General features: G+C 36.2%; 1 protein-coding gene across 1 annotated transcript in view; it reads left to right on the top strand.

Annotated features, from left to right (window-relative positions):
• Nucleotides 1–1227: 1227 nt before the first annotated feature.
• LOC129003227 (zinc transporter ZIP11-like) overlaps nucleotides 1228–26875 on the top strand; it is a 76511-nt gene continuing 50863 nt past the window's right edge. Inside the window, exons 1-4 of the mRNA XM_054431520.1 lie at nucleotides 1228–1474; nucleotides 7867–8092; nucleotides 13002–13094; nucleotides 13533–13758. Coding sequence (XP_054287495.1) covers nucleotides 1367–1474; nucleotides 7867–8092; nucleotides 13002–13094; nucleotides 13533–13758 — 653 coding nt within the window. The 5' untranslated portion in view covers nucleotides 1228–1366. The remainder of the gene's footprint in view (nucleotides 1475–7866; nucleotides 8093–13001; nucleotides 13095–13532; nucleotides 13759–26875) is intronic.

The following is a 26875-nucleotide window of genomic DNA, read 5'->3' as shown; positions in this document are numbered from 1 at the left end:
TGCAATGTTGTATCCTTTACAAGACATGAAACTATTGTTCTTATAGGTTCACAGGCTGAGGAGTACCATCAGCTGGATAGTAGTCCTCTGAGCCGGTGCCACGTAATTAAAGACTTCCCCTGAGTCTTTTGCAATTAATTTTTCCCTTACGCTAGACCACCACATAGTAAATAGTATTTGGAAGAATACTAGTGGAGCCCATGGTAGAAGGAAAGGAGCCATAGATAAAACATGTTTTAGCTGTGATAATTCACGGCAACCTTTAACTACAGGCCGTGCCCTGGTAGAATTGGCAACGTCACAAGTGGTGTTGTTTAGTGACAGTGACAGACGTCCCATAAGATAACATGACAGACAGGTGACACAAGCTCGTTAATTCGTACTTAATAGATTTCAATTTAAATTTGTGAACATAAATTTATTAAAATATTGAAAATAAAACATACAGAATTGAAAATCGAAACAATAATAATTAAAAATCTATATCTGTACATTTTAAGAGGAATCAATATTGTCATAGTCCAGTAACCAATCTTTCGTAAATACTACACAAATACTATTAGCTGCTTCCAAACAAAACAGCTGTTACAACACTACTTGCGACGTTGCCACTTCGAAGGCCGCGGCCTGGAGTTAAGAGTCTTCCGTAGTGGAAGCCATGTTGGATTTCTTCCCCATAAGAACAATGTTAACTTTGGGTCCAAATATCTCATCAGCAAATTGTCATATAATTATGGATAAGGAGTTAAATTTAAGGAATTGCGGTCCTCTAGAGATTGACGTTTTTTATTTCACAAATTTTAATTTTTATAATGAATAATTGATTATTAATTAGCTTAAAATTAAGCTAATTATTGAAAGGAAATGAAAATGGATTTTCGAAATTCAAAAACCTCAGTCACGAGTCTATTATGTTAAAAATACAAATTATATAAAAATATAAATTTCAAAGCTATATCTTAACAAATAACGCCGTTACGTGTCCACAAATGATGTAATGTTTAACATTGTTCTTATGGGGAAGAAGTTCTCGCTCCGACTCCGTTTCTGTGTTCAGCTGAGTTGTGTTGCGGCATTGAGCATTCATTCTCTACAGTATTCATTTCATTCTATCCTATCCAGGATTCAGATTCGAGTTGTCTTGTCAATGTCAAATGTCAAGCTAAGCTGTATTCTTCTGTTGTGTTTGTTTTGTTTTCTGCTGCAGCTGCGGAGTGCAGTGTGTTTTGTGTTGTGTGTGGTGGCAAATTGATAATTTTTGCAATGACTGGTAACCGCTGAATTAATTTTTGTATTTGATCTTTAATTTGGTAAACCAAGGATTACTTTTTATTTATTGACAAGGTTTTTAATTCTCGACCGAATTATGATTGAAAGCGATAGTCCAATTTTCCAGACTCTTCTGGGTACATTATTTACATGGGGTATGACAGCAGCAGGAGCCGGTTGTGTTGTTTTCATCAGCGGAACTCAAGTAAGTAGGCATTTGAGTTTTGAACATTGTATTTTAGCCTACTTTAAATTTCTCTGTACCAATTCCATTTAAATTTTGAATAAAGGACCTGCTTCAGGTGATTTGTAATACTCTTAAGGGTGCGCTCTACCCGACTGGCGCGCGCGCAAAGGGTATCTAGTTCTTAATGATTGTAGCCCCAATTGTGAACCGATTTAAAAGATCTTGGTGTCATATTTTTCGTTAAGTATTATTGTAGTTTTGCCGTTTTTTAACATTTTGATAATTTAAAAAATGCTTGGCTCAAAGGTTGGTAAAAATGTTAAAATACGTGTTTTTTATCATAAGTTTTAACGCATAGCCTACAAATAATTTTTAGAAAAATACAAACGGGAAAAGTGAAATAGATTCTTAAAAACAAGAACCTGCCGTTAGTTTACTAAAAAGTTGAAGGATATCTATGTAATCACGCAGACTCGAAAGGCTTGCAAGCGCTCTTCAAGGCGCTGTTCAATGCAATGGTATAGGGGCATCGGCGTTCGGCAACTTCTTATTGAGAAATCCGAGCTGAGGTAGAGCGCACCCTTAAGACTAAACATTAAAGAACTTAAGAACACCGACTAGATACCAAAGATTGTTGACTCTTAAAATGTAGCCTACATAAGTTATTAACTCACATGCTTTAGGCCTACAAGTAGGCTAATTTTTTTTTTTTACAAATACCTGGGAATAGGTACAGTCCCGCGGAAACCTACAATATAAGATTATTGGTATCCTATCAGATTTAGTTTTCACACGATTTAAGTAAGTAAGTTAACTTGTTAACTAAGGCCTAAGCTAAATGTCTTTCAAGTAGGCCTAGACATTTTTCACACTGTGCTGTGCTTACTTACTTACTTACTTGATACTTGAAGATTTCCCACTGGAAGCGTCACTGCGCCGTGGTCGTCAAAAAAATATTGGCCTTTTCATTTATCTTCAAAGTACTCTGTCAGTGAGTAGTATGGCCTCTTCAATAAATAATTCTTGAGTAACATCTTGAATTTTTCTATTTCTTCAATATTTTTTATTTCAGTTGGGATCTTGTTATAGATTTTGGAGCACATAAATTTAGGGCCATTTGCTACTAAAGTGGAGTTTACTTGGGTTAGGTGGACATTTTTACATTGCCTTGTGTTGTAGTTGTGGAATGCTGCATTTATTAGGAACAGTTGTGGGTTCTTCTTTACACTCAGTGCTGACTCCAGGATAAAAAGTGCTGTCATGGTAAGGACCTTGGCTTCTTCAAACAGTGGCTTACAGTGTGCGAGAAATGGTTCCAAGAAAATAGATCTCATTATTCTTTTTTGTAGGAGAAGTACTCGTTGGGCAGCTGGGCTGTTTCCCCATAGTAGGATCCCATATTTCATGATGCTGTGAAAACAGCCATGGTATATCTTCATTAGTACTTCTTTTTCCAGGAGTGGTTGGAGCCTCCGAACCATATAGCAAACTGCCGTGAGTCTCACAGATATGTTGTCGATATGTTTGTGCCATCTCAGGTCATCACTGATGGTTAGGCCAAGATATTTTACGGAATTATCAATGTTAATGGTTGATCCTCCTGAGCGCAGTAAAGGGCAACAATCTGGTTTTTTTCTATTGTGTATCTGAAGAGCCTTTGTTTTACTTCTATTCAGTAACAGTTTATTGTCGTTACACCAACTACTCATTTCGTTAAGCCCTTCTTGGGCGTTGATTCTTAAGGATCGAGCATCACTACCTCTTACAAGATGGCAAACATCATCGGCAAACAACCAGGTTTTTCCTGTCGTTATTGAATCAGGCAGGTCGTTGACGTAGAGGAGGAATAGGACAGGGCCTAAGTTCGATCCTTGAGGAACCCCGGTATTAATATTAGGTGATAGAGTTGAACGGTAGTGGCGACATAGCCCGTCTTGACTTGAATGTCTAACATTGACTACTTGTTTCCTGTCTTTGAGATATGTAGAGATCCATTGTAATGGCTTGCCTTTGATACCAATTTTGATTAATTTATTTAACAGTATCTCATGTGAAAGAAGGTCAAACGCCTTAGTCATGTCATAGAAGATGCATAGCTGATCTCCTATTTCGTCAAGATTATCATACAAATCAATGATTAAGTCAAATATCGCATCAGTAGTACATTTCTTCTTTCTAAAACCAAATTGATGATCATTAAGCAGGTTTTTCTCATCCAAAAAGGGAATTAATCTTCTTAGAAATACAATTTCAAATATTTTAGAGAATACACTCTGTACGGCTACCGGCCTAAAGTTTTTAACAAGATTTTTTTTGTTACCTTTGTGGATAGGCACAACCTTTGAGGTTTTAATTTTTTCTGGAAAGACACCTTGTTCAAACGATTTGTTAATTATCATGGCAAGGGGTTTAGCAATGATGTCCTTGCAGCATTTCAACAAACTACAGGGTATTTCATCTATTCCAGCACTATGTTTATTGCTTACTTTAATGATGATGTCAGCTATTTCTTTCTCACTTGTAGGCCACAAATGGAAATCGTTCTCCAATAAATTATCATTAAAATCTATATTTGTTTCACTAACCGGCCCAGTCAGTTTGATGATTTCAGAAACAAAATAGTCATTAAAAATGTTTGCCACATTACCCGGACGGGTGATGAGCTCGTCATTGATTTTCAAACATATATTACAACTATTTACATAATCATCACATGTTAGATTTCTAATAATAGTCCATGACTCTTTGCTGATGTTCTTTGCATTGTCAATTTTATTCTTGAAATATTGTTTCTTACTATTAGTGAGCAATAAAGTGTGTTGATTAGCATTGGAATATACTATTTTGTTGTTATCATCAGTTTTGTCTCTTGTACGCCAGTACAATTCTTTCAAGTTTTCTTGGGATTCTATTATTTCTTGGTTTATCCATCTAACATGTGAGTCGTCCTTACACATATATATGGCCTTGGGAAAGCACACGTCAAAAACATATAAAAAGGAGGAATAAAAAGTATTAAAAATATTATCTACATCACTGGTTGACTCATCAATGATCCAACTTTGTTTTTTCATTAAAAATTCAAATGTGTTTAGGTTGGGTTTGGTAATTTTCCTCTTCTCAATTTTCTTTACAACATTGAAATTTCTTGAATCCAATTTAAAAACAATTATGCTATGGTCTGAGAGAAGTGGTGGTAAAACATCTATGGAATAAGAGCATCTCTGAATATCAGTCATAAAGTAGTCGAGTTGGCTGTGTCGATTTGAATTAGGGTCGATCCTAGTGTATTGATTGAATGTAAACTTAACATGGAGATCGTTTGACTGCAAAACATCATTTAAGTAGTCTCTGTGTAGGCTACTTGTCAAATAATCAACATTTAGGTCCCCACAGACCACCAGAGGTAAGTCACAATATGTTCGTTTTAGGTACGTTATGGTATCTTCAAGGAGTTCAATAAATTGATAAAAATTCGCCTCACATGGCGGTCTATAGATATTTACAAGTACAAATTTATATTTACAACAATTAACGATTGCTCCACAGCACTCAAAAATCTCTTCTACTGCTCTCAGTGAATCAGTGAAAATCAATAAACTGAAGGACCTCTGTCCTTCAGTTTATTGATTGGAATTACTTTGTTTGTGTTATTATTTAGAGTAAAAATGGCAACACCACCTCCAGATTTCAATTCTCTACTGTAATCTACTATCATAGAATAGTCCCCAATTTTAAAGCAGGTTTTCTTCACATTATTTAACCAAGTCTCAGCTACACAAATAATTTCACAGTTATCTTGTGACAAGAGAGATTCTAATAATTCAATTTTATTAAAAATAGATCTTCCATTAAAAAACATAATCTTTAATCTTTTAGGGTTATCTTTATTCAACTCTGCTTCCCTATATCCATCAGAGTCTACTACACGTTTTTTTTCAGGCAACCCATTTTCAAGTGTAGGCCTAGGCCTGGTTTTGTTGTTCCCATGTCTGTTAGAGACTATGAAATTATTAATTAAAATGCCTTCAGGCCATTTCTCGCAGTCCATAACTATATTAGAGAACTGTAATGGAAAACCTACCTTGAAGGATTTGTAGGTTGGGTACCTTGTGGGAATTTCCTCACAGATGACGTTTTTTCCACTACACATCTTCATCACATATTCCTCCACTGACTGTTTCTTTGTATTTTTCTCGAGCCTGGATATAAATATTCATTTAGTTTTAGCCACAGCCTCCAAGTCGGATCCATCGACTTTTCCAGTCCCAATTATTGGTTTATGGTTAGTTCTAGGCCTAGGCTTAGAGTTTTCTTGATTTGCTCTTCGACTTCTTTTATTTCGCATCAGTACAAAATCTGATGATCTGATGTGCTGTGGTGGTTTGGTTAAGTTAACTTAGTTTAGTTCAGTATGATAATAACAAACAAGTTAACATTTTTAAACACCCCCATTGCAGCAAAATTAGCAAACCTGCAGACTAAGGTAAGCGAATTTCCATTTGTCTGAATAGATTTGCAATTAAATCTCTTTAAACAACATTTGGTTTTAACTAGTACCGTACCAAGGTTTGCTGCTACAAGAAAACTAATAAAGTGTGTTTTTTGTAAAATATTAATGGCCTAGCTTGGTATAAAATAAAATAAATTGCCAAGTTTGATCAACATAACTTATTTCCATTACCAAGCAAACTACAACATTTTACAATATTGGGTAGACTTCCGTATCTGTTGTCAAACCAACCGAATGAAAATATCGATCGATAATATTGATTATTCAATTTATTGTTCGGTTGGTTAGGTTAAGTTAAACTAACTAACTTAACCAAACAATATATCAAATGAAACAATCGATAACTTAAATCGATATTTTCCTTCGGTTGTTTTTTACAACAGATACGGAAGTTTACCCACAATATTCTCTATAAGAATAAGTACCTAACTTAAGTTAACATGGGAATTTTAAATTTACATTTTATTTTTATTTTCTCCGTTACCAATCCCTTAACCGTACTTAAAAACACTTTGATATAAAACTTACTAAATAATTAACTTAGGTCTACTTAGTTTTTCAAGCTTTTTAATAAGGTTTATATGGAGAAATTAGATAACTTACTAATGTTTTGAGGGTCATAAATGAGAAAACCCAATATTTTCAAAATAAACCCCCCCCCCCTTAAAAAAAGTAAAATGCCCTTTTCCATGGTCCTATCATGCTGGTTCGCGAACTCCTTTAAGTTTACCCCGCCTTACTCCTTTAGGCTAAACCAAATTTCATTAAAATCGGACAAAAATTAGGCTACCGTACTCAAGTTATCGCGTTCACGGACACATATATATAGGCCTACTTATACATATATAAAAATTTGAACGAATGGTGTTTTTGGCCTCTGGAGACATCAAAATGGCCTAGGTCTTACCGTGCGACATACAGTAATAGCTTTCCCTATATAGGGAAATTCGCTATCTTATAGTAAATCAAATGACATGTTATAATAACTTAATATATTATGTAATTTAATAGCCTAAATTTACAAAGACGTTAATCATTTTGTATTTTTAGACCTAACTTTTCCCGTTTTTTATGCATTTCATCACAGAAAACGTACTACTATAACCCAGAATGCCAACCGCATGGTAAAAAGCATTGAGTGTTTTGAGAGAGCTTTGCCTGTCAATCCGTAGGCAGCGCCACCAGCATTGCTATGCTATTGCATGGCAACGCTGGTGGCGCTGCCTACGTATTGACAGGCAAAGCTCTCTCAAAACGCTTAATGCTTTTTACCATGCGGTTGGCATTCTGGGTTATAGTAGTACGTTTTCTGTGATTTCATGAATAAAACTTAAATCAATTAGGCCTAACTTATAGGCTATCTTTATTCTGATGAATGAGTCATTTACTTTAACGACCATATGTGAGCCCATATTTTAAAAAACCAAATACTATTATTATTACCACTAACCCTGGAGACACTCAATTAGCCTAGATTAGCTATCCGAGGCCGACAGTAAAATTTTGTCCCAGGACGAAATTGCACCGTCACAACGTGGCTGAAAAAATATTTTTTTATATGCAGAGCTAATAAGAAACCATGGACAGACTACATACCGTCACGATTCCCGCATTTACAAAGAGAGATAATGCAAGGAGCATTAATATTAGCATTGGCTAGTATTCTTACTGCTCTCTTTTGTATCAGCAAGACATAATTGATTTCTGCAGCTCCACCCCCAGAGTCTTGAGATTTTTAACACCTTAAAAAAGAGGCTAAGTAGACCTTTTTCAAACAGTTCTTATTCAGATGTGTTTTTGTGTCAAGAGACTAAACATTAGCATGGAACCAAACTGAGGTTTGCACTAGGGTTTGCTTAGAATTCAACTCCTTAAACATACATTCTGCCTGTTTCAGAGAGTGCTTCTAGACGCCAGTTTAGGGTTTGCTGGAGGTGTCATGATGGCCGCATCGTACTGGTCGTTGTTAGCCCCTGCGATAGAGATGGCTGAGGACTCTAAACAATACGGAGATTTTGCCTTCCTGCCTGCCGCCATCGGTTTCTTCCTGGGCAGTCTGTTTGTTTATGCGAGTGATGTGTTGATAACAGCTTATGGCCTACAGTCTGCTGGCGTAATGCTTGGTACGTTAGCTTAGCTATCGAGTCTCAATGTATAGGGACTTAAGTGCCATTTTTAGCAAAATTGAGTTATATTATAATTTTTGGCATCCTTGTAACTCACTACATTACCTAAAGAAATGTTGTGTTGATTTATAACATTTTTATCGAGTATATGCAAAAAAGCAAAAGACGTATGTCACTAATGTGCCATCTCCTGTCATAGAAAAAGGGCTTCATCGTGGTAAAGTTCTTTGTATTGTAGATCCACTTTCATTATTACCATAGTTTAAAATTAATGGATTTGCCAAGTTTGATCAAAATATAAAACTACAATTTACTTTTCATCCATAAGTTTTTTTTTTCATTTTTTCCATAACCTTTGATTGTTTAACAATACTCTTCAATGTCTGGCTAAACTAAATGTTTCGTGGCGACTGCCACACCTTCAGGTTCATCCTATTTTACCATTTTTCATAAAATTTACAATTTGACCCAAATACGTTGACATAGACACATTTTTTTATGAAAAGACTGAACATTGATTTTATCAATGTCGTGGTGCGTGTACAAGTTATAGTCTTTTTTTTACGTCTCTTTCTCAATGTGTGTTTTGTATCCAATTTTGAATTTTATGACGAATCATGGAAGAGGATAAACCTGAGGATGTGGCATTCCTCAGGAAACATAAAGTTTAGCTAGATACAAGTATATTGTAAGGTAACAAAATACTTTGTATCTAAAATATGAATTTAATATTTTATAATTATTTTGTTTTTCATTAAGTAAGCCTACCCATTTTCAAATTAGGGATATAGGCGTATGGTTGTTTAATATGATTACGTAGTAAATTATAATTTTTTAGCTTAAGTCCTAGGCATAACATGATATGATAATGAAATCTGAGAAGTTGAATGTATAGTTCGTTCTGAAAGTTGATTTATTTGCGAGCACACATGAGTCAGAACACATGGCTGTGTACTAATGTCAACAATACACACAGATGTTCCCTAATCAACTTATTCATTTCTTGATACATTGTCTAATCAATAATCGTAATTGTCATTCAGCATTTACCAGCATGCAATACACAAGATTCCTCCTGTTATGAATATAAGTTTGTTTTTTTTTCCTATTTTCATTAACTTGAACTTCCACCTGATTTGTTAACAACACTAGGGATGAGAAAAGGGGTTTCAATTCATTAATTCAGTATTAATTTATTACTGTCAAATTTTAAATCTCTCGCCACGCCATGGTCTGTAACTTTTGTATTTATTTGCTCGTTGCTCAATTTCAATTTTAACTCTTGTATTATATTGCCTGTATTAACTGAATTCCTTGTTATATATATATTTATACATTTATTTACCCAAGACTGAATACGAGATGTATTTACCAACAATTTGACCTGTCTATGCATTACACATGTAAAAATGATGAATAAATGTCTTATGCCTTATGTCTTATTCGTGGAATCAATAGTCAAAATGTCTACTTTTCTCATAGTGCACACTTGACATAACCCAGAGCGTGGCCTATGATGCAACCTCAATTATATTGCAAGGTGTCTAGAGCCAGTCAGCTGTTACTAGACACTACTGACTGACCTCAATTATTGTTCGAATTGCTGTCTTTGATAATTGAATCATTGAGAAACAAGTAAATGCCTTTATATTTATTTTTATTCTATAACTTACTACTAGTTTTTAAGATGAAACGCTGTGACTTATTATGGTCTATTTCTCCTTTTAGAGGAAAAATATCCCTGTTGTTTTTATAAATTTAGTACCTTATTTAGGACGTGATTGAGCCATGCGAACAAGCTCACTTATGAAGTTAAACGGGGCAAAACCCGCGGGTACAGCTAGTATGGTATAAAAAAACAATGAGGGCTAATACATTGAAAAAATGAAGACTGTCACCATTTAATACAAACTTAAACTTAACAAATGAAATATTGAAAAGAAATTTGCCTTAAGTCAATACAGAATAGATAGTGTTCTGGCATTGATTTATCATAGGATTAACACAAGGTTGAAATATTTACTTTGTTTTTTTTGTAGCCTTTGTTCTTGCAGGATTCTTGTTTTTTTTCAATATATTTTGCCACGTTGTGTGGCATCTTTAGGAAGATTGTCGAATGTTCTTTTTTCATTATACTATTTACACTGATTGTGCCACAATCTCCCTGAAGATGCCACACATTGTCACAAAGTATACTGGAAAAAAACAAAAACAATAATTCTGCAAAAACAAAGCAAGTAAAATAATACAATTTTCTATTTCTTGTCACTCAGAAAATAAATAAAAACAAATTTACAAAACAATGTTCTTAACAAGGTAATATATTTACAAGGTAGGGCCTAAAGATATTTTTGTTTTCAAACAAACATTATCTTTGCTAATGTAGGCCTATAATAATGTGATAGTAATACTACACTAGTTATCACAACTTCTACACATTAACATGAGATAACAAACACTTAGAAATCATCAGTGAAAATAATCTGTTCACTAAATGAAAACATTTGATTTTGGAAACATTTTACTATCGTGATTGTTTCTGTCGTGTCCTACTAGTTCATGCATCCTTAAAAATAAAAGGATTCCGTTTCATTTCATAAATGGGATTGATTGCATTATTTTTAATCTAACAGGTTCAATATATAGGCCTAGTGGCGTCGTCTTGTAATCCAGCTACTGGGAGGTCACGAATTGTGAATTTTTATAGGCATGTACTGTAACTGTGGATGCAATACTCCCTGATGTGGATTAACGTCCGGACTAGTGAGCACTACAACTATGCGCAGTGCTATCCTGATAATTAGACCAATTCGTTAATACCAAGGCAAAAATGTGGTTCAGATTCCATTATAAACTGTAGGTCCCTTAGTTGCCATTAGCTGTATGGGCTATTAATTAACAGCTGTGTCTGAGGAATATGTTGGCCTTAGTAACAAGACTACAAGATCGCGCCACTCATCCTACACTCATCTCCATTCATACTTGGCTTAAAATACCTACCTTGTATGGTCACCATTTCAAAGAAATAGTATTAAAAGTATTATAGAGGATAGTTTACATTAGACCCTCACCCGGAATAAAAAATAACCTTAGCACAGAGGTTTCTGCTAACCAAGTATTCAAAGGTCTGGACTGTAGGGTGGGTGGATAAGGAAAATCTCCCATTTGAATGATTAAAGGAGATCGTTGTGCTATGTGAGGTCGGGCATTGTCATGCAAAAAAATATTTGGAACATCCAACTTAACTTAGGTTCGGCCATTTAGAAACTGAATGCACCATTTCGGGCAGAACTTTATCTCTATTTACTACACTGTCAGTACGCTTCACACCCTTTTTAATTAATTTCTGTAGGTTTTAAGTCAATTGTCAACAAAGAACTTAATCCATACTGGGGTGGGGGGGGGGGGGGATTTTCACTTGCAGCACTTATTTTAAACTTAAATATTGCAACAACAGGCAGATCAATGATACTTCCGCTGTTACGGCATGAAATTCATTGAAGAGGTAAACATGCCTGTTCTAGAAAGTGTGCGACCAGCTTGTGCATTTAGACGCCAGACGGAAATGTTCCTTACTTTCTGAATAGCCCTCAACTAATAACATGGGCGATAACATAATATACTGCATCTGGTATGTGTACTAATAAAATTAACCACTTTTAAGCTGATTTGAATAGTGGAAATTTTTTTCTAATCTCACAAGGGTAAAGAAGTAAAAAAAAAATTAGTTGGGAGACAAAAATACCCTTTCTTATTGCTAGTTTGTCAACTCCTTCAAGTAGGTAGGTTGACAGTCTCTTTGAGTTGTGACACTGTAATCAAATTGGGCGAGAAATATTCTTCATGCAGCTATTGTGTTAATTCTAATTTGTTTAACATTAGTGTTTTTGTAGATTCATGAGGGATTCACATAAAATTTTCAGAGGGTGGTGCAGGCTTATTGTTATATTATTAACTTAAGGTTTATGAGTAATCAAGGTTACGTACCTTATTCAGTCCCGAGCAATTCCTTTTCTGATGCATTGACAATGTATACATTTCAGGTTGCATAAACCCACCATCATCTCAGGTCTACAGAAACATGAAACTTTTTGCAGATTCACCATTTTTGAATAGACCACACATACAAAAAAAACTTTTAATTTAAAATCAAACTTTTGTAAAAACCATGTAAATTTTAGGAGTATTATCGCTAGCCAGCTTAGTAACATAAAGTTTACACGTGTTTTAAAAAGTTCAATTTTATAATATAACTTTTTATGTATGTGTGGTTTATTCAAAAATGTCGAATGTGCAAAGAGGATGTTTCTGTAGACCTGATGATGGGTTTATACAACGCAAAATGTATACACTGTCAATGTACCGATAAAGGAGTTGCTTGGACTGATAGTAGTAGTACATACATAGATATCCTCTCCCGTTCTGGTTATCTCCGGGTCTGGTTATTCACTAGGTCTCTCCATCTTCTTATGTCCCTCTACAATTCCTCTTTCTCCACATACTGCCATTGCACTCCTCTTACTTCCACACCTTGTCAATCCACCTTCTTGTAGGTCTTTCTCTTGGTCCTCTTCTGTTCATGTGAAGCTCGCTCTATTTTCTGGGGATTCTATAATTTTCCATTCTTAAGTGGCCAAACCATCTCAATATCGATTTCTCTACTCGTTCTCTCAAACTTTCTTCAACTATTCCTCTTCTCAACTCTTCGTTTACATCCAATCTTGTTTTCCATTTAATACATCTTACAAACTTCATTTTCCCTGCCTGAACCCTACTCCATTCCCTCTCTGTTACATTCCTAACTTCTGTAAATTGCTTTCAGACAGTACACATGCTTGTTTACTAATCCAGCAATTCTGGAGGCAAAGAAAATGAATAAGGCTTACACATTTTTGCTATGTTACAGCTTACGGAACCAATGGATACAACAAGAAGATGGATGGTTATCAGTCATACCCCAATGATGATGAGAGACCAATAGACACAACAACAGTGGAGGGTAAATCTTGTTTTAGTAACAGAAAAACTGGGCCTATTTGAAATAGTTAGATATCAGCAGAATTTTCATATTTAGGTTTAGCATGGGCAAGAAACAATAATTACTGTTAGATGTTTTAAGGTGGTTTTCTTTTGGTGAGCTCTAATCTTTTATGATCATAAAATATTTTATATTTCAGTGTCTTATAATTGTAAAAAGAACACCATACAGGATTGAATCATTTATATTAAAGGTTTAGAGTCAGTTTATGTTTTATGCACCTGTTTTTTTACCCATTAAATGGTTTTTAAAAGTGTTATTCTCAAGTCGAATAACTTATTTGAAAGTTATAACTTACTTTAGTTAAGGGAATAATGTACTTTAACAGTAAAAATCAGTTATTTGTTCATTCAAAGAATGTTGTGTACTAGAAAGCAATAATACAATACCTTTCTGCAGGTTTCTATGAGGACCCGTTCTCTGGGACCCGACGCAGGGCCCAGTACACAGCTCCTGCGTCACCCCCACCATGTACAGCCCCCACCACAGACCCCCGCACACAGTGGAAGAGACTGTTGCTGCTCATTGTAGCCATCACAGTCCACAACATACCCGAGGGTCTTGCCGTGGGAGTGGGAAACGCTGCCATTGGATCAACACCCTCGGCAACTTATCAGAGTGCTAGGTATGTCCAATGATAGAACTGGATTTAACTCTTTCATACACTCTAAGCTAAACTCTAAGCTTGAGGGGTTAGCCACCTATCTAAACCCTCGTTCTCTCAACTTTAGGCAGGTGGAGTCCGCTAACCTTGATCAGTCAACGGATTTTGAGTCGTCAGAGAATTCACAAACCTTACTGTTCTCACGATGTGTGTTGGCTTATAGATTTCAAAAGCCACTGACAAGTTTGGAGAAAAAAGTTGAGCCATTGAGGCATTTTTATTGTTAGTAATGTAAGTGCAAAAGCAACACAGATTATGATACACGTACTACAAGGGAAGTTTCAATGCTGAAACCCAATTGAATTTGTTTCCACGCATCGTACACTTTGATCCTGTCTTTATGATCTTTGTGTTGTGGATTACAAATTATAGCTTCCTGTCCGATTTATATTAAAAACTCCATATACTCCATCACATCCATAAACTCCTTTTCAACTTTATTATTCCACCCCATTTTATTCTTATCTATATATTTAATACGCGACATGAAACTTTGTGAACAATAAGGCTTTTTTGTTTTAATATTTAACCCCACATATTATATACCAAAATGTTCGTCTAGATGTATAGATGTGCAAACTGGCATTAGATTTTCGAAATATATCTTTTTAAGGGCGTGGGCTGCCCTCAAAGTTCCTTCCATAAGGATAACATTGTGATTGATTTGAATGTTATTATATTCTGAAACAGATGTCAATATAGCCTATAAGTTTAAAAAATCCCAGCTGTTTTGTTTGGTTTTGAAATGTAAACAGTTTGCATGTTTTTTTTTTTAATAATTAGAAACACGGCAAAGGAATGTTACCTATAGGACACGACGGGAGAAAAGTTTTACATTTTATTTTCGTTTAAACATGCCAAGGACCCGACGACAAAGAAATATTGCCGGTCGGACACGGTGAGTCAACATACGCAAGCAATGCAAAACGTAAGGACCCAGACGAGGAGCTGGAACAGTTAGTGGCAACGTGTACTTACAAAATTACACTGACAAATACGAGAATTCAGCTGCATTCACTTGGCGAGATGGCATAAAAATGTCAGAAATGTGGTGCGTTACATTTTAAAGAAGAACAAAGAGGACGAGGCGAAGGATTTTCATCCTGCTGCGATAAAGGAAAAGTGAATCTACCACCATACCAAGAAAGCTATTATATCCAGAGCCTACTTAATGGAGCAAATCATTTGAGCAGAAACTACAAAGAGAACATTAGATCATACAACTCTGCGCTCGCAATGGTCACCACTCGAGCTAAAATTAAAGAACATACTCGAGCTAAAATTAAAGAACATAACGGTGGAGGGCCTTTCATGTATAAGGTGCACGACACAATTTATCACTCAATTGGCACCTTTCAACTGTCAGAAGGGGAGCATCCCACATATGCCCAAATTTATATCTACGACGTCGAAACCGCTGTTCAAGAAAGAATTCTAAACAAAGCTAATGGCTCTTGCAGCACTGAACTCATGCACATTTTGACACAACATTTGGTTGATATTGATCCATACGCGCAAGTTTTCAGCATGATGAGCTCTGTCGTGCAAAATACTCCTACTGAACAGCAAAAAGAACTTGGAATGCATATAGCCAACGATCGAGCTCAAGACCAACGTCGATACAACGACGCAACTTCTAACGACGTTGCTATAATATCCTAATTTATTATTCGTGCGAATTCGCACGGGTTCACCTAGTACACATTAAAAACACTCAAAAACACAACTTATCAAATACACTCTCAGCACTCGGCTTAAAGACTGGTGAGATTTCTTCTCATATACGCAATGAATCTTCTGCCAAAGCATTTAAAAGAAAACTTGTTAACTATCTAAAGAGCCATATGTTTTATTCAGTAGAGGATTTCATTTTATATAGTAATAGTGGTTTGTAAAATGGTTCATGTGGAGAGTTTGTTTTCTCATTATGTTTAAGTTACATTAATTTAGTTTTTAACATTTTTGTATCATATTTTTGACATGTCATCTACCATTGAGGAAACTCCTCTGTATATGGTGTAATTTGTGACAATTTACATGAATAAATGAATAAATGAACCAGAACCCCAGGTGAACCAGTCCTAATGTTTTATTAGTTTACCGATTTTGAGCGGGAGCGGATCGGGCCTTGACGCACCACAGCTGTTCTCATGACATGTATCAATAATACAAGACACTGATCATGGTCACAAGGAAAGTTGATGAACCATGCGAGAACGAGGCTTTACAAGGGTCTGGTGGATACACTACTAGTGAGGAAATAATAGACGTCTATTCTTCAGGACATTTCTGTTCCAATTTTTTTTTTTCTGGGATTTACTTTAGTGAGTCTATTTTTCAGGACATTTCTGTTCCAATTTTTTTTTTGCTGGGATTTAAATCATTTAGAGAATTTTTTTGAGAATAGAAATCTCGCAGATTTATTGCAATCGTAAAAATAATCAAGCTGTCGCCACAATCAAAGGGGATCATCATGTTGCAATGATCATGAGAAATTGTTATATAATACGTTGCCGAAATAGCAGGGGACAATCATGATGTTGCTTTGATCCTGGTATGAAAAGTTTTTAAACAACGATTTAAGCTAATAAGTCTGGAATTTATTCAAAAAAGGAAACATAGTGAAGTAATATTCAATTTCAGCAGCAATTCTATTCACACCAGAGGCCCTCTAATCGGAATCTCCAATTAATCCAAACCACATGTTGGGGGAAAAAATATCAATGTATTTTAAACGAAAAATAAAGGTAGTACCAGAGTGCTCGCCGATTCAGATTTTCGGCGCCAGGAATGGCACTTGCATTTAAACGGAGGTGGCCATAGTGGCCGCTGGAAGCCAAGCCCGCACACAGGCACATGCTTAACGGAATGAGTTCTTCATGGTTTCAGATTCAGAAAATGCTCGTACACACACTATTTAACTGGATGAAGTTGGTTTTTATTTCCAAACTACCACTATAAGCTACAGTAGACTCTCGCTCATCCGGATCGGCCTTGTCCGGACTCCCGGTAGTCCGGATCGGCAATCGTGATTTTTTTTAGTGGCTCAGTACAGTAGAAGTCCGATTATCCGAGCGAAACGGGACCGAGACTACCTCGAATAATGAAAAAACTCAGATAACTTATAAATAAACTTATAATAAACTCGGCGGTAAAAATTATTACCGGTGGAAGTGTATATGCCCGGGCTACAAAAATGAAATTTGGTATGTAGGTTCTAATCCATGGTATCTCCAGGCGTTTTTTTTTTTTTTAATTTTTTTGAAATTTTAATTTTTAATGGGGATTTTCCCATAAAATAACAGAAAAATTGAATTTTCTCAAAAATGGCCCGAACGATTTTGATAAAAATTTAGTACGTTGTAGCCCTTTAAATTCTGAATAAAATGGTACAAATCCCATTTCTGTAAAAATTACTGTTCAAAAGTTATGGTCAAATATGTTATTTTCCCATAAAATAACAAAAAATAGGATTTTAGAAAAAAATCCGGTTTTGATTTAACATAGTACTGTATGTTATGGTCCTTACAATTTTAATAGTTTTTTATTTTTGAAATTTTTATTTTTAATGGGGATTTTCCCATAAAACCCCATAAAATAACAAAAAATAGGATTTTCCCAAAAATGGCCCAAACGATTTTGATAAAAATTTAGTATGTTATAGTCCTTTATATTCCAAACAAAATTGTACAAATCCCATTTCTGTAAAAATAACGGTTCAAAAGTTACTGTAAATTATGTCATTTTCCCATAAAACCACCAAAAAATAACAGAAAAATCAGATTTTCCCAAAAATGGCCCGAACGATTTTGATAAAAATTTAGTATGTTATAGCCTAGTCCTTTAAATTCTGAACAAAATTTTACAAATACCATTTCCGTATATTTACTCTCACCGCTTACACAATATGATAAAGGTTGTTGACAAACTTATGGGAGAAAGTATGTGTCAGAATGCTGATACCGTTTATTTTATATTCTGATAATTTAGCTCTGACAGTGCACCTATTCTGTGTGTACCAAAACATGTAAAGAATGTTATGTGCAAATAAAATATGTCTATGTCTATATCTACTGTAAGTTTTATTGGGATGCTAAATAAGATTGACTGTGGTAATGTCCACAACTCCTATTATTTTATTTTTTTTAAGCTTTGACAATATCTATTACACTTCTGTGTCTAATGACTAAAAAGGATTCTTATTCTAGAATAAAATACAATATTCTTTATTGTGCATTCATCAAGAATTACAATTGTCATGAGTTAATTAAGTACATTTTAATTTACAAAATGTTTGTAAAATTCCTTTAGTGAGTAGAAGGGTCGTGCTATAAGCCACTTTTTAACTCCTGGTGTGGCTTGTTGCCAGTTAGGTCTCTCAGGTATTCAGGTAGATGGTTCCTCAGTTTGCAGCCGGCGTAGGAAGGTTTTTTTTCTCCCTGAGAGTGGTTCAGTGAACTGGTAGGACAAATTTGGAGCCATTACGAGTATTGTAATGGTGCAGGTCTCGGTTTCTTGAGGGATTTATTTCATCCACATACTATATATATATATGGTTTCAAGTGGACTACTGTGAGGATTCGTAGGCTGGTCTGCAAGTCTACAGGGTGAGTTTAAAGTCCCTTCCCCCTACTTTTTTTTTAACAGTATAAGTTAGAATTTTTAAACTCTGCACATCTTTGTTAGACCTGAATATCTTTTTTATGGGTTCATTGACTCTCCACCTCCAATGGGGGAGGACGGTCCATGAGGGGTAAGCAAAGATGCTTAAATGTAAACATAGATTGACATGTAGGTACATCAAATTAATGGTCTCTGTTAGTAGAATACAATTCCGCAAACCGGACCTCAACTGGACAACCAAGTAAAAAATGGCAGCCGTTCCAAGATTTGTTGAATCTGCCATTTTGAATCTTTATCGACCAATACTGACGTGAAGGATTTTCTTCCGTCTTTTAAGATGGTAGCCTATACCGGTAATAGCAATACTAAAATAATAGCAATGCAAATTCAATGAATCTTTGAACAGCTGTAATTTTTTACTCGATTGTCCATTTGAGGTCCAGTTTGCGGCATTGTTTTTTTTTAGTTCATCAAGACCTTTTTTTAAAGAGATTGGCAGCCTCTTTTAACCTTGCATTTGCCCGTCCACATAGACTAAGCGCCCGTGCGTGGATCGTTTACAGCAAAGCAAGGAGTGAGCCGGTACAGTACAAAGGTGAACTGTACTGATAAATTTTAGTGGCAGTGACCAGGATATGAACCCACGACATCGCTGCCTTGGGCCCGAAGTCCGCGACGCTACCGACTGAGCCACCGACTCGCAAGGTGGCTTTAGTTTGATGTACATGTCAACATATGCTTACATTTGAAAATCTCTGCTTACTCCTCGTGGACCTCCCCATTGGAGGTGGAGAGTCAATGACTCCATGAAAAACAAAATATTTAGGTCTAACAAAGATGTGCGGAGTTTAAACTAACTTATACTGTTTAAAGAAAAAGTAGGGGGAAAGGGATTTTAAACTCACCCTGTAAAGTGGGACAAGGTTGGCGAGGGCTGTTTCTTTTGAAGAACAAGGATTTGATTAATATTTCCTCCCCACACTGTCAAGCCATATCTAAGATGTGACTCTACCAGGGCAAAGTAAGCTGTTTTGGCCACAGAGAGTCCGCCGATGTGGTTCATTCTTCGGACAACATATATCCTGGCACTGATCTTTTTGCTCAGGTGGTTGATGTGCTCTGTCCATGTAAGTTTGTTATCAAGGATAACAGCGAGAATTTTTGTGTGGGTTTCTATTGCTGCATCCTCTAATTGAGGGAAGACTGTCTTTTTTCTTACCAAATTTTAAAGTTGTAGTTTTTGTGGGGTTTATTGCTAGGTCATTGTTCTTTTAGTGGAGGATGGCTTCATTTAAGATCGATTTTGAATTAAGGTAGATGAATAGTTTTTCTTCTTCTGTGAATATATCTCTATGCTTGGCTCGAATGCTTGCTAGTTTTTGTCCCACATATTTATGCAGATTCCAGGATACATTTTTTTGTCCTTTCTACAACCTTGTGGCTTATGGCTTATGGGTATTTACTCAGGGGAGGTATAGATGAGCTTTTGGTCGTGGTTGTTTGTGTATATCAAATGAAATACGACCAAATTGTTAGAAACTATTCCCTCGGCATTCAATCCCGTTTTCTTGTCAACCAAACATTTCATCTTGCAATCGGGTAATAAGTGATAGTGTGAAAGGAAGTCTGAACCTAATATAGGTATTGAAACATCCGCTACCACTAGACTCCAAGGGAAATTACGTCTAAGGCCTAAATTAAGGGTGAGAGGCATGGTACCATAAGTCTTTATTTCACTGTTATTGGCAGCACTTAGTGAATAGGTAGTAGGAAAACGTTTATATTTGATAAGGCGTTTAGGATAACACGACACATCAGACCCGGTGTCGATAAGGAACCTAGTTCGTGAATTTCTGTCCATCACAAAGAGACGGCCGCCAGCATTTAAACAATCCGTTGCGGCCTCTACGAATTGTTTCTGAGGTTTTCCTGAAAAGAGCATGGAGAAAGACATTTGGTAGCATTGCTTTTGAATTTTCTATGGTACCAGCACCAGTTCTTAGAGGGATTAGGCTAGTTTCCTGATCTACCACGAGACTGGGAACGACCCCTAGGTCTCACCTGTGTATCTCATACTCTGGTTTCTGATAATGCTTGAACTTGTTTAGAGAGGGATTCTATTGCATTTAATAAAGAAGCGTTACCTGAAGAGACATTACAAATACCAGGTGTTGAAGGAATGTCAGCCACCTCCATGATCTTATCAGCCAGTTCTGCCAGTTTGTCCTAGGAGAGCTCAAGTTGCGTAGTCAATATGGTTTGTGAATGAGGAGGGAGTCGTCTGAGCCACAGTTGACGAAGCATGTTGTCTTGAAGGGGAGTCGAGCCCGCAAGAGACCTAAGATGCCTCAAAAACTGGGAAGGCTTGCGGTCACCAAGGTCCTCTTCAATCAGCAGCCGCCGCACACGTTGCTCTTCAGATGCAGAGAGACGTTCAATCAGTTTCTTTTTTAGATGTCCGTATTTGTCGCCATGAGGAGGGTTTGTTATGATGTCTTCGACTTCAGCAGCAATTCCTGTGTCCAATTGCGAGACCACGTAGTGAAACTTGGTGTCGTCGTTGGTAATTCCAGATATAAGAAATTGCGAGTCAACTTGACAGAACCACAGACTTGGTCTTTCAGGCCAAAAGGGCGGAAGTTTGACGGCTACTCTGTTGACCGACATGTTTTGAGAAGTGCTGGGTTGTCCAATCCGATGACGCAGTTCTTCATTCGCAGTTCTAAGTTCGGCGAGTTGAGTCTGCAGGTCTTCTAATGACATCGTTCGAAGGAGGAAACACAAAAGATTTAAACTCTTCAAAGAAAATAAGTCTTTAGATAACGGTTGTAGTCGGGGTCACCATTTTGGTCGTTGTTGTTTGTGTATATCAAATGAAATACAACCAAATAAGTAAAAGAAAAGTAGTTTAATAAGAGAGTTAAATTTTGTGTACAATCCTGAGAAAAACAAAAACCAGACTAAATCATAATTCGTTGCTATGACAACGTCATCAGCTGACGCTACAAGCTTATGATGACAGCTGTGGGCTTCTCATTAGCTGAGGGAACACCATTACCGTAACAATACGGGTTGCAGCCATCGGCCTCGGTAGTCTAGTGGTTAGCGTGCCGGGCTGATATGCTGAGAGTCCCGGGTTTGAATCCCGCTGGCGGCACTAACTTTTTGACTAAGATTTTTTTCATTATCAGCAAGTTTGGTTGGTTTGGTTCGGTTATGTCAGTTTAATTTTATTATTAAGTCATTATAAAATTTTAATTGAGCAATTTCCAGTTTTATTTAATGAACAGAATTATTTTTTCTATTAATAAACTTTTTTTATATTATTTCATTATCAGCAAGTTTGGTTAGGTTATGATAGTAATTTAAAAAAATTATAAAATTGAATTTGAGGCATTTGTAATTTTATTTTATGAACAGAACTATTTTTGCGATTAGTAAACCTTCATTGCCAAAATGCTCTCTACTACAGCGCTGTTCACGGAGGAATTTTGAACTAATGCCTCAATCGTACCTCCCCTAAGTCAGACCCATGGCTTATGCAATTAAAATTTATATTATAACCTTTATGTTCCTTTGGAATTTTAAGATTTATTATGTTAGTCTATAACATTTCCAGGTAAGTTAGCTAAACTTTATTCCTTTGTTTAAAAATTCCAAACAAATTCTTTGAATGATTTATAAATTCAAACCAAACTTAATGTAAATGTACTAAAATTGACTTTTAATTGGATTGTTATACTTACAATACAACATGTATTCCCATTACTATCAAAAGCCCCAATGTCTTGTCCAGGGTGAGGTCTAGTTTTTACCAGTATCCAAAATGTAAGTAAATAAAAAATCAGAAACCATTGGCAACCGACTATAAGGGTTAGGTACTTACTGCCATGGCTATTTATACCACAGTCGATACTTGCCTCAGCAACACAGCACCTCCATCTGTCTCTGTCCTTAGCACCTTCTTTAATTCCAAAACTGTCATATCTTGCTGGACCCACCATCTTGTTCTTGATCTTCCCCAGGGTCTTCTTACTTCTACAGTTGTTTTTCAGGTTTGATTCGTTTCTTTTAAGTACATGTCCTGTCCATCTAAGTCTCCTGCTTTCTATCTCTCCCACAATGTCCGCTTCCTTATACAACTCTTAATTCCTGGTGTTTTCTGGTATAATCGCTTGTCCTCCATTCACTTTAAAGGTCACCGGAACTGAAACAACAGGTTAATTTGATCTTTCTTTAATTTGTGGTTTATTTTTAGAGCCATTTCCCGCTCAAATGGTGTAAATAGTTACTAAAATCGAGCTTGTGTCCTTCAAGGTTTTAACTTGGAATCTCAGTTCTTCTTTATGGTTACACAATTAATAAAGTGAAATTTCCTACAGATGTTGGTTTTTATAATTATTTCTATGGTGATAAATCATCATTAAACTTTTACAACATTGGCTGACAACAGAGTGTAGCCCACAGAGCATAGAATAAATATAGAGGCGGCACTTGCCATCTGGAGTGAAGCAGGCTTCTCGTACCGAAATGGCGGCTGGCCCGGTCTGCATTTATATTTAAACCATTATATTGTTACCATGGAAACCCCCCAATCAATATATACTTTTAAAACTCTCACCTCAGAACTTTGAAAGCCTGCGGGGCAGAGTCCTAGGTCAATGTCGAAGGGGGATAGTTCTATATGTATCCTCGGAGCGGTAGCTTCATCTAATTCATAAAGTAGCATAGAATAACACAGTGGTAATGACGCCGTGTTTTCAAAGTTCCGTGCCCGACTATCTTACCAAGATGGCGGAAATCGGCTTCACTACTGTTATAGCTGTAGGTATAGGAGTGGCGACTCTATATTTATTCTATGCTCTGTGGTGTAGCCCAAGGAGATTTTAAGGCCATTAACAGGTTTATGTGATGGTGGGATGCAAGATCTACCTTTCTGTAAAACTTCAATTCAGATAGAAATTACCTCTCCCTTTATATTGTAGGTAATGTGTATGTAATACTATATTACATGTTATTAGTCTGATAAACACATTTCAGACAAGATGTAGGTATGATATTTTTTGCCATTAGGCCCACTACTCTAAGCTATTTGAGAGGTTATATGTTTTTGTTTTCATTAATCTTTATTTTTAGAATTAAGTTTAGTGTGAAAAAAATACAATTTATGAGTAATGTTGTATATAAACACAACTTGTAAGTAGCAGTACCATTCATGTGAACAAGTGTGTATTTTTAAGTAACAAAATAAAGTTTTTTATTTAAGATTAAAAGAATTTTGACACTGTCATAAAGTCATTTCTGGTTAAAAATAAAATCCATTTTTGATATGTTTAAACCATTAACTACCAAATATACAATCATGTAAATACAAATAGATTGAACACCCTCCTAAACAAAAAAGAAGACTACACCTGCTCTACAATTTTTAAATTAATTTACGACATTGAAAATTACATAACTGCAAACACAGTGACAAACCGGCAACACTTCATAATCTAAGCACCCACCCATCCATAATCCAGGTATGTCCAAACCACCCTCAACTGTTGAACAGCCCAAAAAAAGAACAGCACCCCTAGTTCAAGAAGTGAAACTAAGGAAGAAAGACCTTGTGCTGTGACCCTGTCGCAAGTCAATGGTCGCGTTGTCCGATCGACACGTCTGCAATACCAGTGGCCGTGCAGGTGTAAATATGCTTGTAAATACAGTATAGACTATAGTGTTAGTGATCAGAAGATAACTTAAGAAGACCCCTAAAAGATGTAACACAATCTGTTGAAATCCTTAGAGTAACAAAAAACATCATCTTACCTACTCAAGAACTACAGGCTACAACAACAAAGGTATTTGAATATAAAATATAATTGGTTTGGTTTTGAAAGATAATAAATGTTAAATGGGGACCAATGCAGTCTGTCACAAAACGTAATTTGTTATTTTTCATGTCAGTGTGTCTTGTATTCTATATTGGAAGAGGATTACCACAATGTTTCTGTGATCTATTGAGATAACTAAGTCAAGGTCAGCCAATAATAGATATCAAGTTAAAAATATGTACAGAAAAGCATTTACAAAAACAACGCTGAAACTTCCAACCCCGTGCCCTCCCACGGGCAAAGCTACTATTTCGATGTTGCTAGAATTTGTATAGGTTATACAGTAGACTCCCTCTTATCCAGACACCTTTTAACCGGACATCACTACACTCGGCGGAAATTACATCTCTTTAACCGGACAATTCTTATCAGCACATCGGTTTAACCAGACTAGATCGGCAGGAAGTGGGCTGTAATGAAACAACTGTTCTCGTGGGCAAGATTTGAGACCAGTGTTCAAATTTGCTCTCTTAAATTTAAGTCAAATATTTGGGTTACATAACAAGTTTTTGGGGACGTTAGTTTAACCAGAAAACCTGTTATCCGGACTGGCTTCGGTCCCGAATAGTCCGGATAAGAGGGAGTCTACTGTAATGACAATGAGTAGGCCTTCGTTAGCAGTGAGTTTTAACTTATTTATTAAATGTTTGTTTTATTAACCAGTTATTGATTACTGAACAATCTGTATGGACCCATTCATACAATAAGAAAGAGCAATCTTATTTCTGTCGGAAATTACACAGATTCCCCTAGTTTTAAATTAATGGCCATATTTTAAAGTGTTTTTTTACATATTTTATTTTTGAATTCTGTTTGGAGACTGTAATATGTTTCATATTGACTCATTGATTTGTGTTCTTTAATATGTTTAATTTATGCCTGCCTTCTTTATTTTAATTGAACTAACACATGTTTTATTATTATTATGATTGTAAATAATGTCCAATAAATATACACATCTATTTTTTTGTAAAGTCTAAAAGTCTTGTCTGTCTTTAATATTTTTTTACATTTGGTGCCGAAACCCGACTTTATCATGTCAATAAGGAGATCAGAGAGGGAAAGACACCCTCCAGACAGATATACTCCAGCAATTGGGAATAACAACGACAAAACTGTTAATCCAAAGCCAAGTAATGACCAACCATCAGTATCTGCCAAATCTAGTACTTCTTCTAGTAGACGACGATTAATGGAAGTGGAGTTGAAGAAGCTGGAAGAAATACAGAAATTGGAAAGAGCCCATGAGGAAAGAGAAATGGAGCGACAACGACAAGTTGAAGAAATGGAGCGACAACGACAACGACAAGTTGAAGAAATGGAGCGACAACGACGAATGGAAGCTAGAGAACTAGAACGACAGAAGCAACTGCTGACAGCGAGAGCTGAGCTTGAGTCTGCTTCAGTGTGTGGCAGTCAACAGTCAAGCCGCCCTAGTAATTGATCTGAAACCAAGGTAGGACTTAGCATAAATCTTGATGATGAGGAAGAACCGCAAAGCAAGGTTGAAAGGTGGTTGAATGAAAAAGAACCGACAGTTCTTAAGTCCTTATCAGCCATCATGACCTCAGCCGTGCAAAAGCTTGCGGATACCTTCCAAAAAGCTATACAGCCTGTTTCATTTAGTCAAAAACTTCCAAGCTTCAGTGGCAAGCCTGATGAATGGCCGATATTTTTTTCGGCGTATGAAAAAACTGCCTATCTTTTTAGTGAGGATGACAACTTCATAAGAGTAAGGAATTGCCTAGAGGGAGAAGCATTTAGAATGGTTAAGCCTCTTTTTGTCTCAAGTCAAAATCTTAAGTCAATTATCAAGACCTTACAGATGCGTTTTGGTAGACCAGAACTCATTTTGGAGTCAATGTTAAAAAAGACTCGTAGGCTACCTTCTGTCAAGGAAGACGACACTACAAGTCTTGTTGAGTTTTCGACAAATATTTTGAATTTTACTGCTACAGCAGAGTCATTACATCTAGAAAATTATGTATTAAATCCTTACTTACTAAATGAATGTCTCAACAAACTTCCCTATAGTTTAAAATACAGGTGGGCTGAACATGTAAGTAATAATGCTCTAAGCAGTCCCGACTTGAAGGAGTTTTCCACTTGGTTGGAAAAACAATGCTCAATCCTGAGTATTTACTTTCGTCCTACAGAAGAGAAACTCTGGCAGAAGAAAACTGACATAAAGCCGGTTTATACCAGTTCTACCGAAGACAAACAGTTTAACTGTATGTTTTGTCTCGACAGCCACGAAAGTGAACGATGTGGAGTTTTCAGGAAGGCAGATGTATCGCAGAGATGGAAAATGATTGTCGAAAAGAAACTATGTTTCTTCTGCTTTCGACGTCACCAGCTCCAAAAATGTAAAGTAAAAAAGGTTTGTGGGATAAATGGGTGCAGGTTGTTTCACCATCGTCTCCTCCATACTGACAAAATTGAGAGGTTTCCCAAACAGGACAGCGAACCGCAAAATAAAGAAATTATTAGCAGTCATGTTGTTAATAACCGTGTTCTACTAAGAGTATGTCCAGTGACATTATATGGCCCAAGTTGTCAGATCGACACTTACGCAC

The sequence above is a fragment of the Macrosteles quadrilineatus genome, unplaced genomic scaffold (assembly GCF_028750875.1).
Source record: "Macrosteles quadrilineatus isolate MER2022 unplaced genomic scaffold, UCM_ALF_1.0 Scaffold_9__3_contigs__length_116548681, whole genome shotgun sequence".
NCBI lineage: Eukaryota > Metazoa > Arthropoda > Insecta > Hemiptera > Cicadellidae > Macrosteles > Macrosteles quadrilineatus.
The sequence above is the reverse complement of the archived record's forward strand: the minus strand, read 5'-3'. Positions and strand labels throughout refer to the sequence as shown.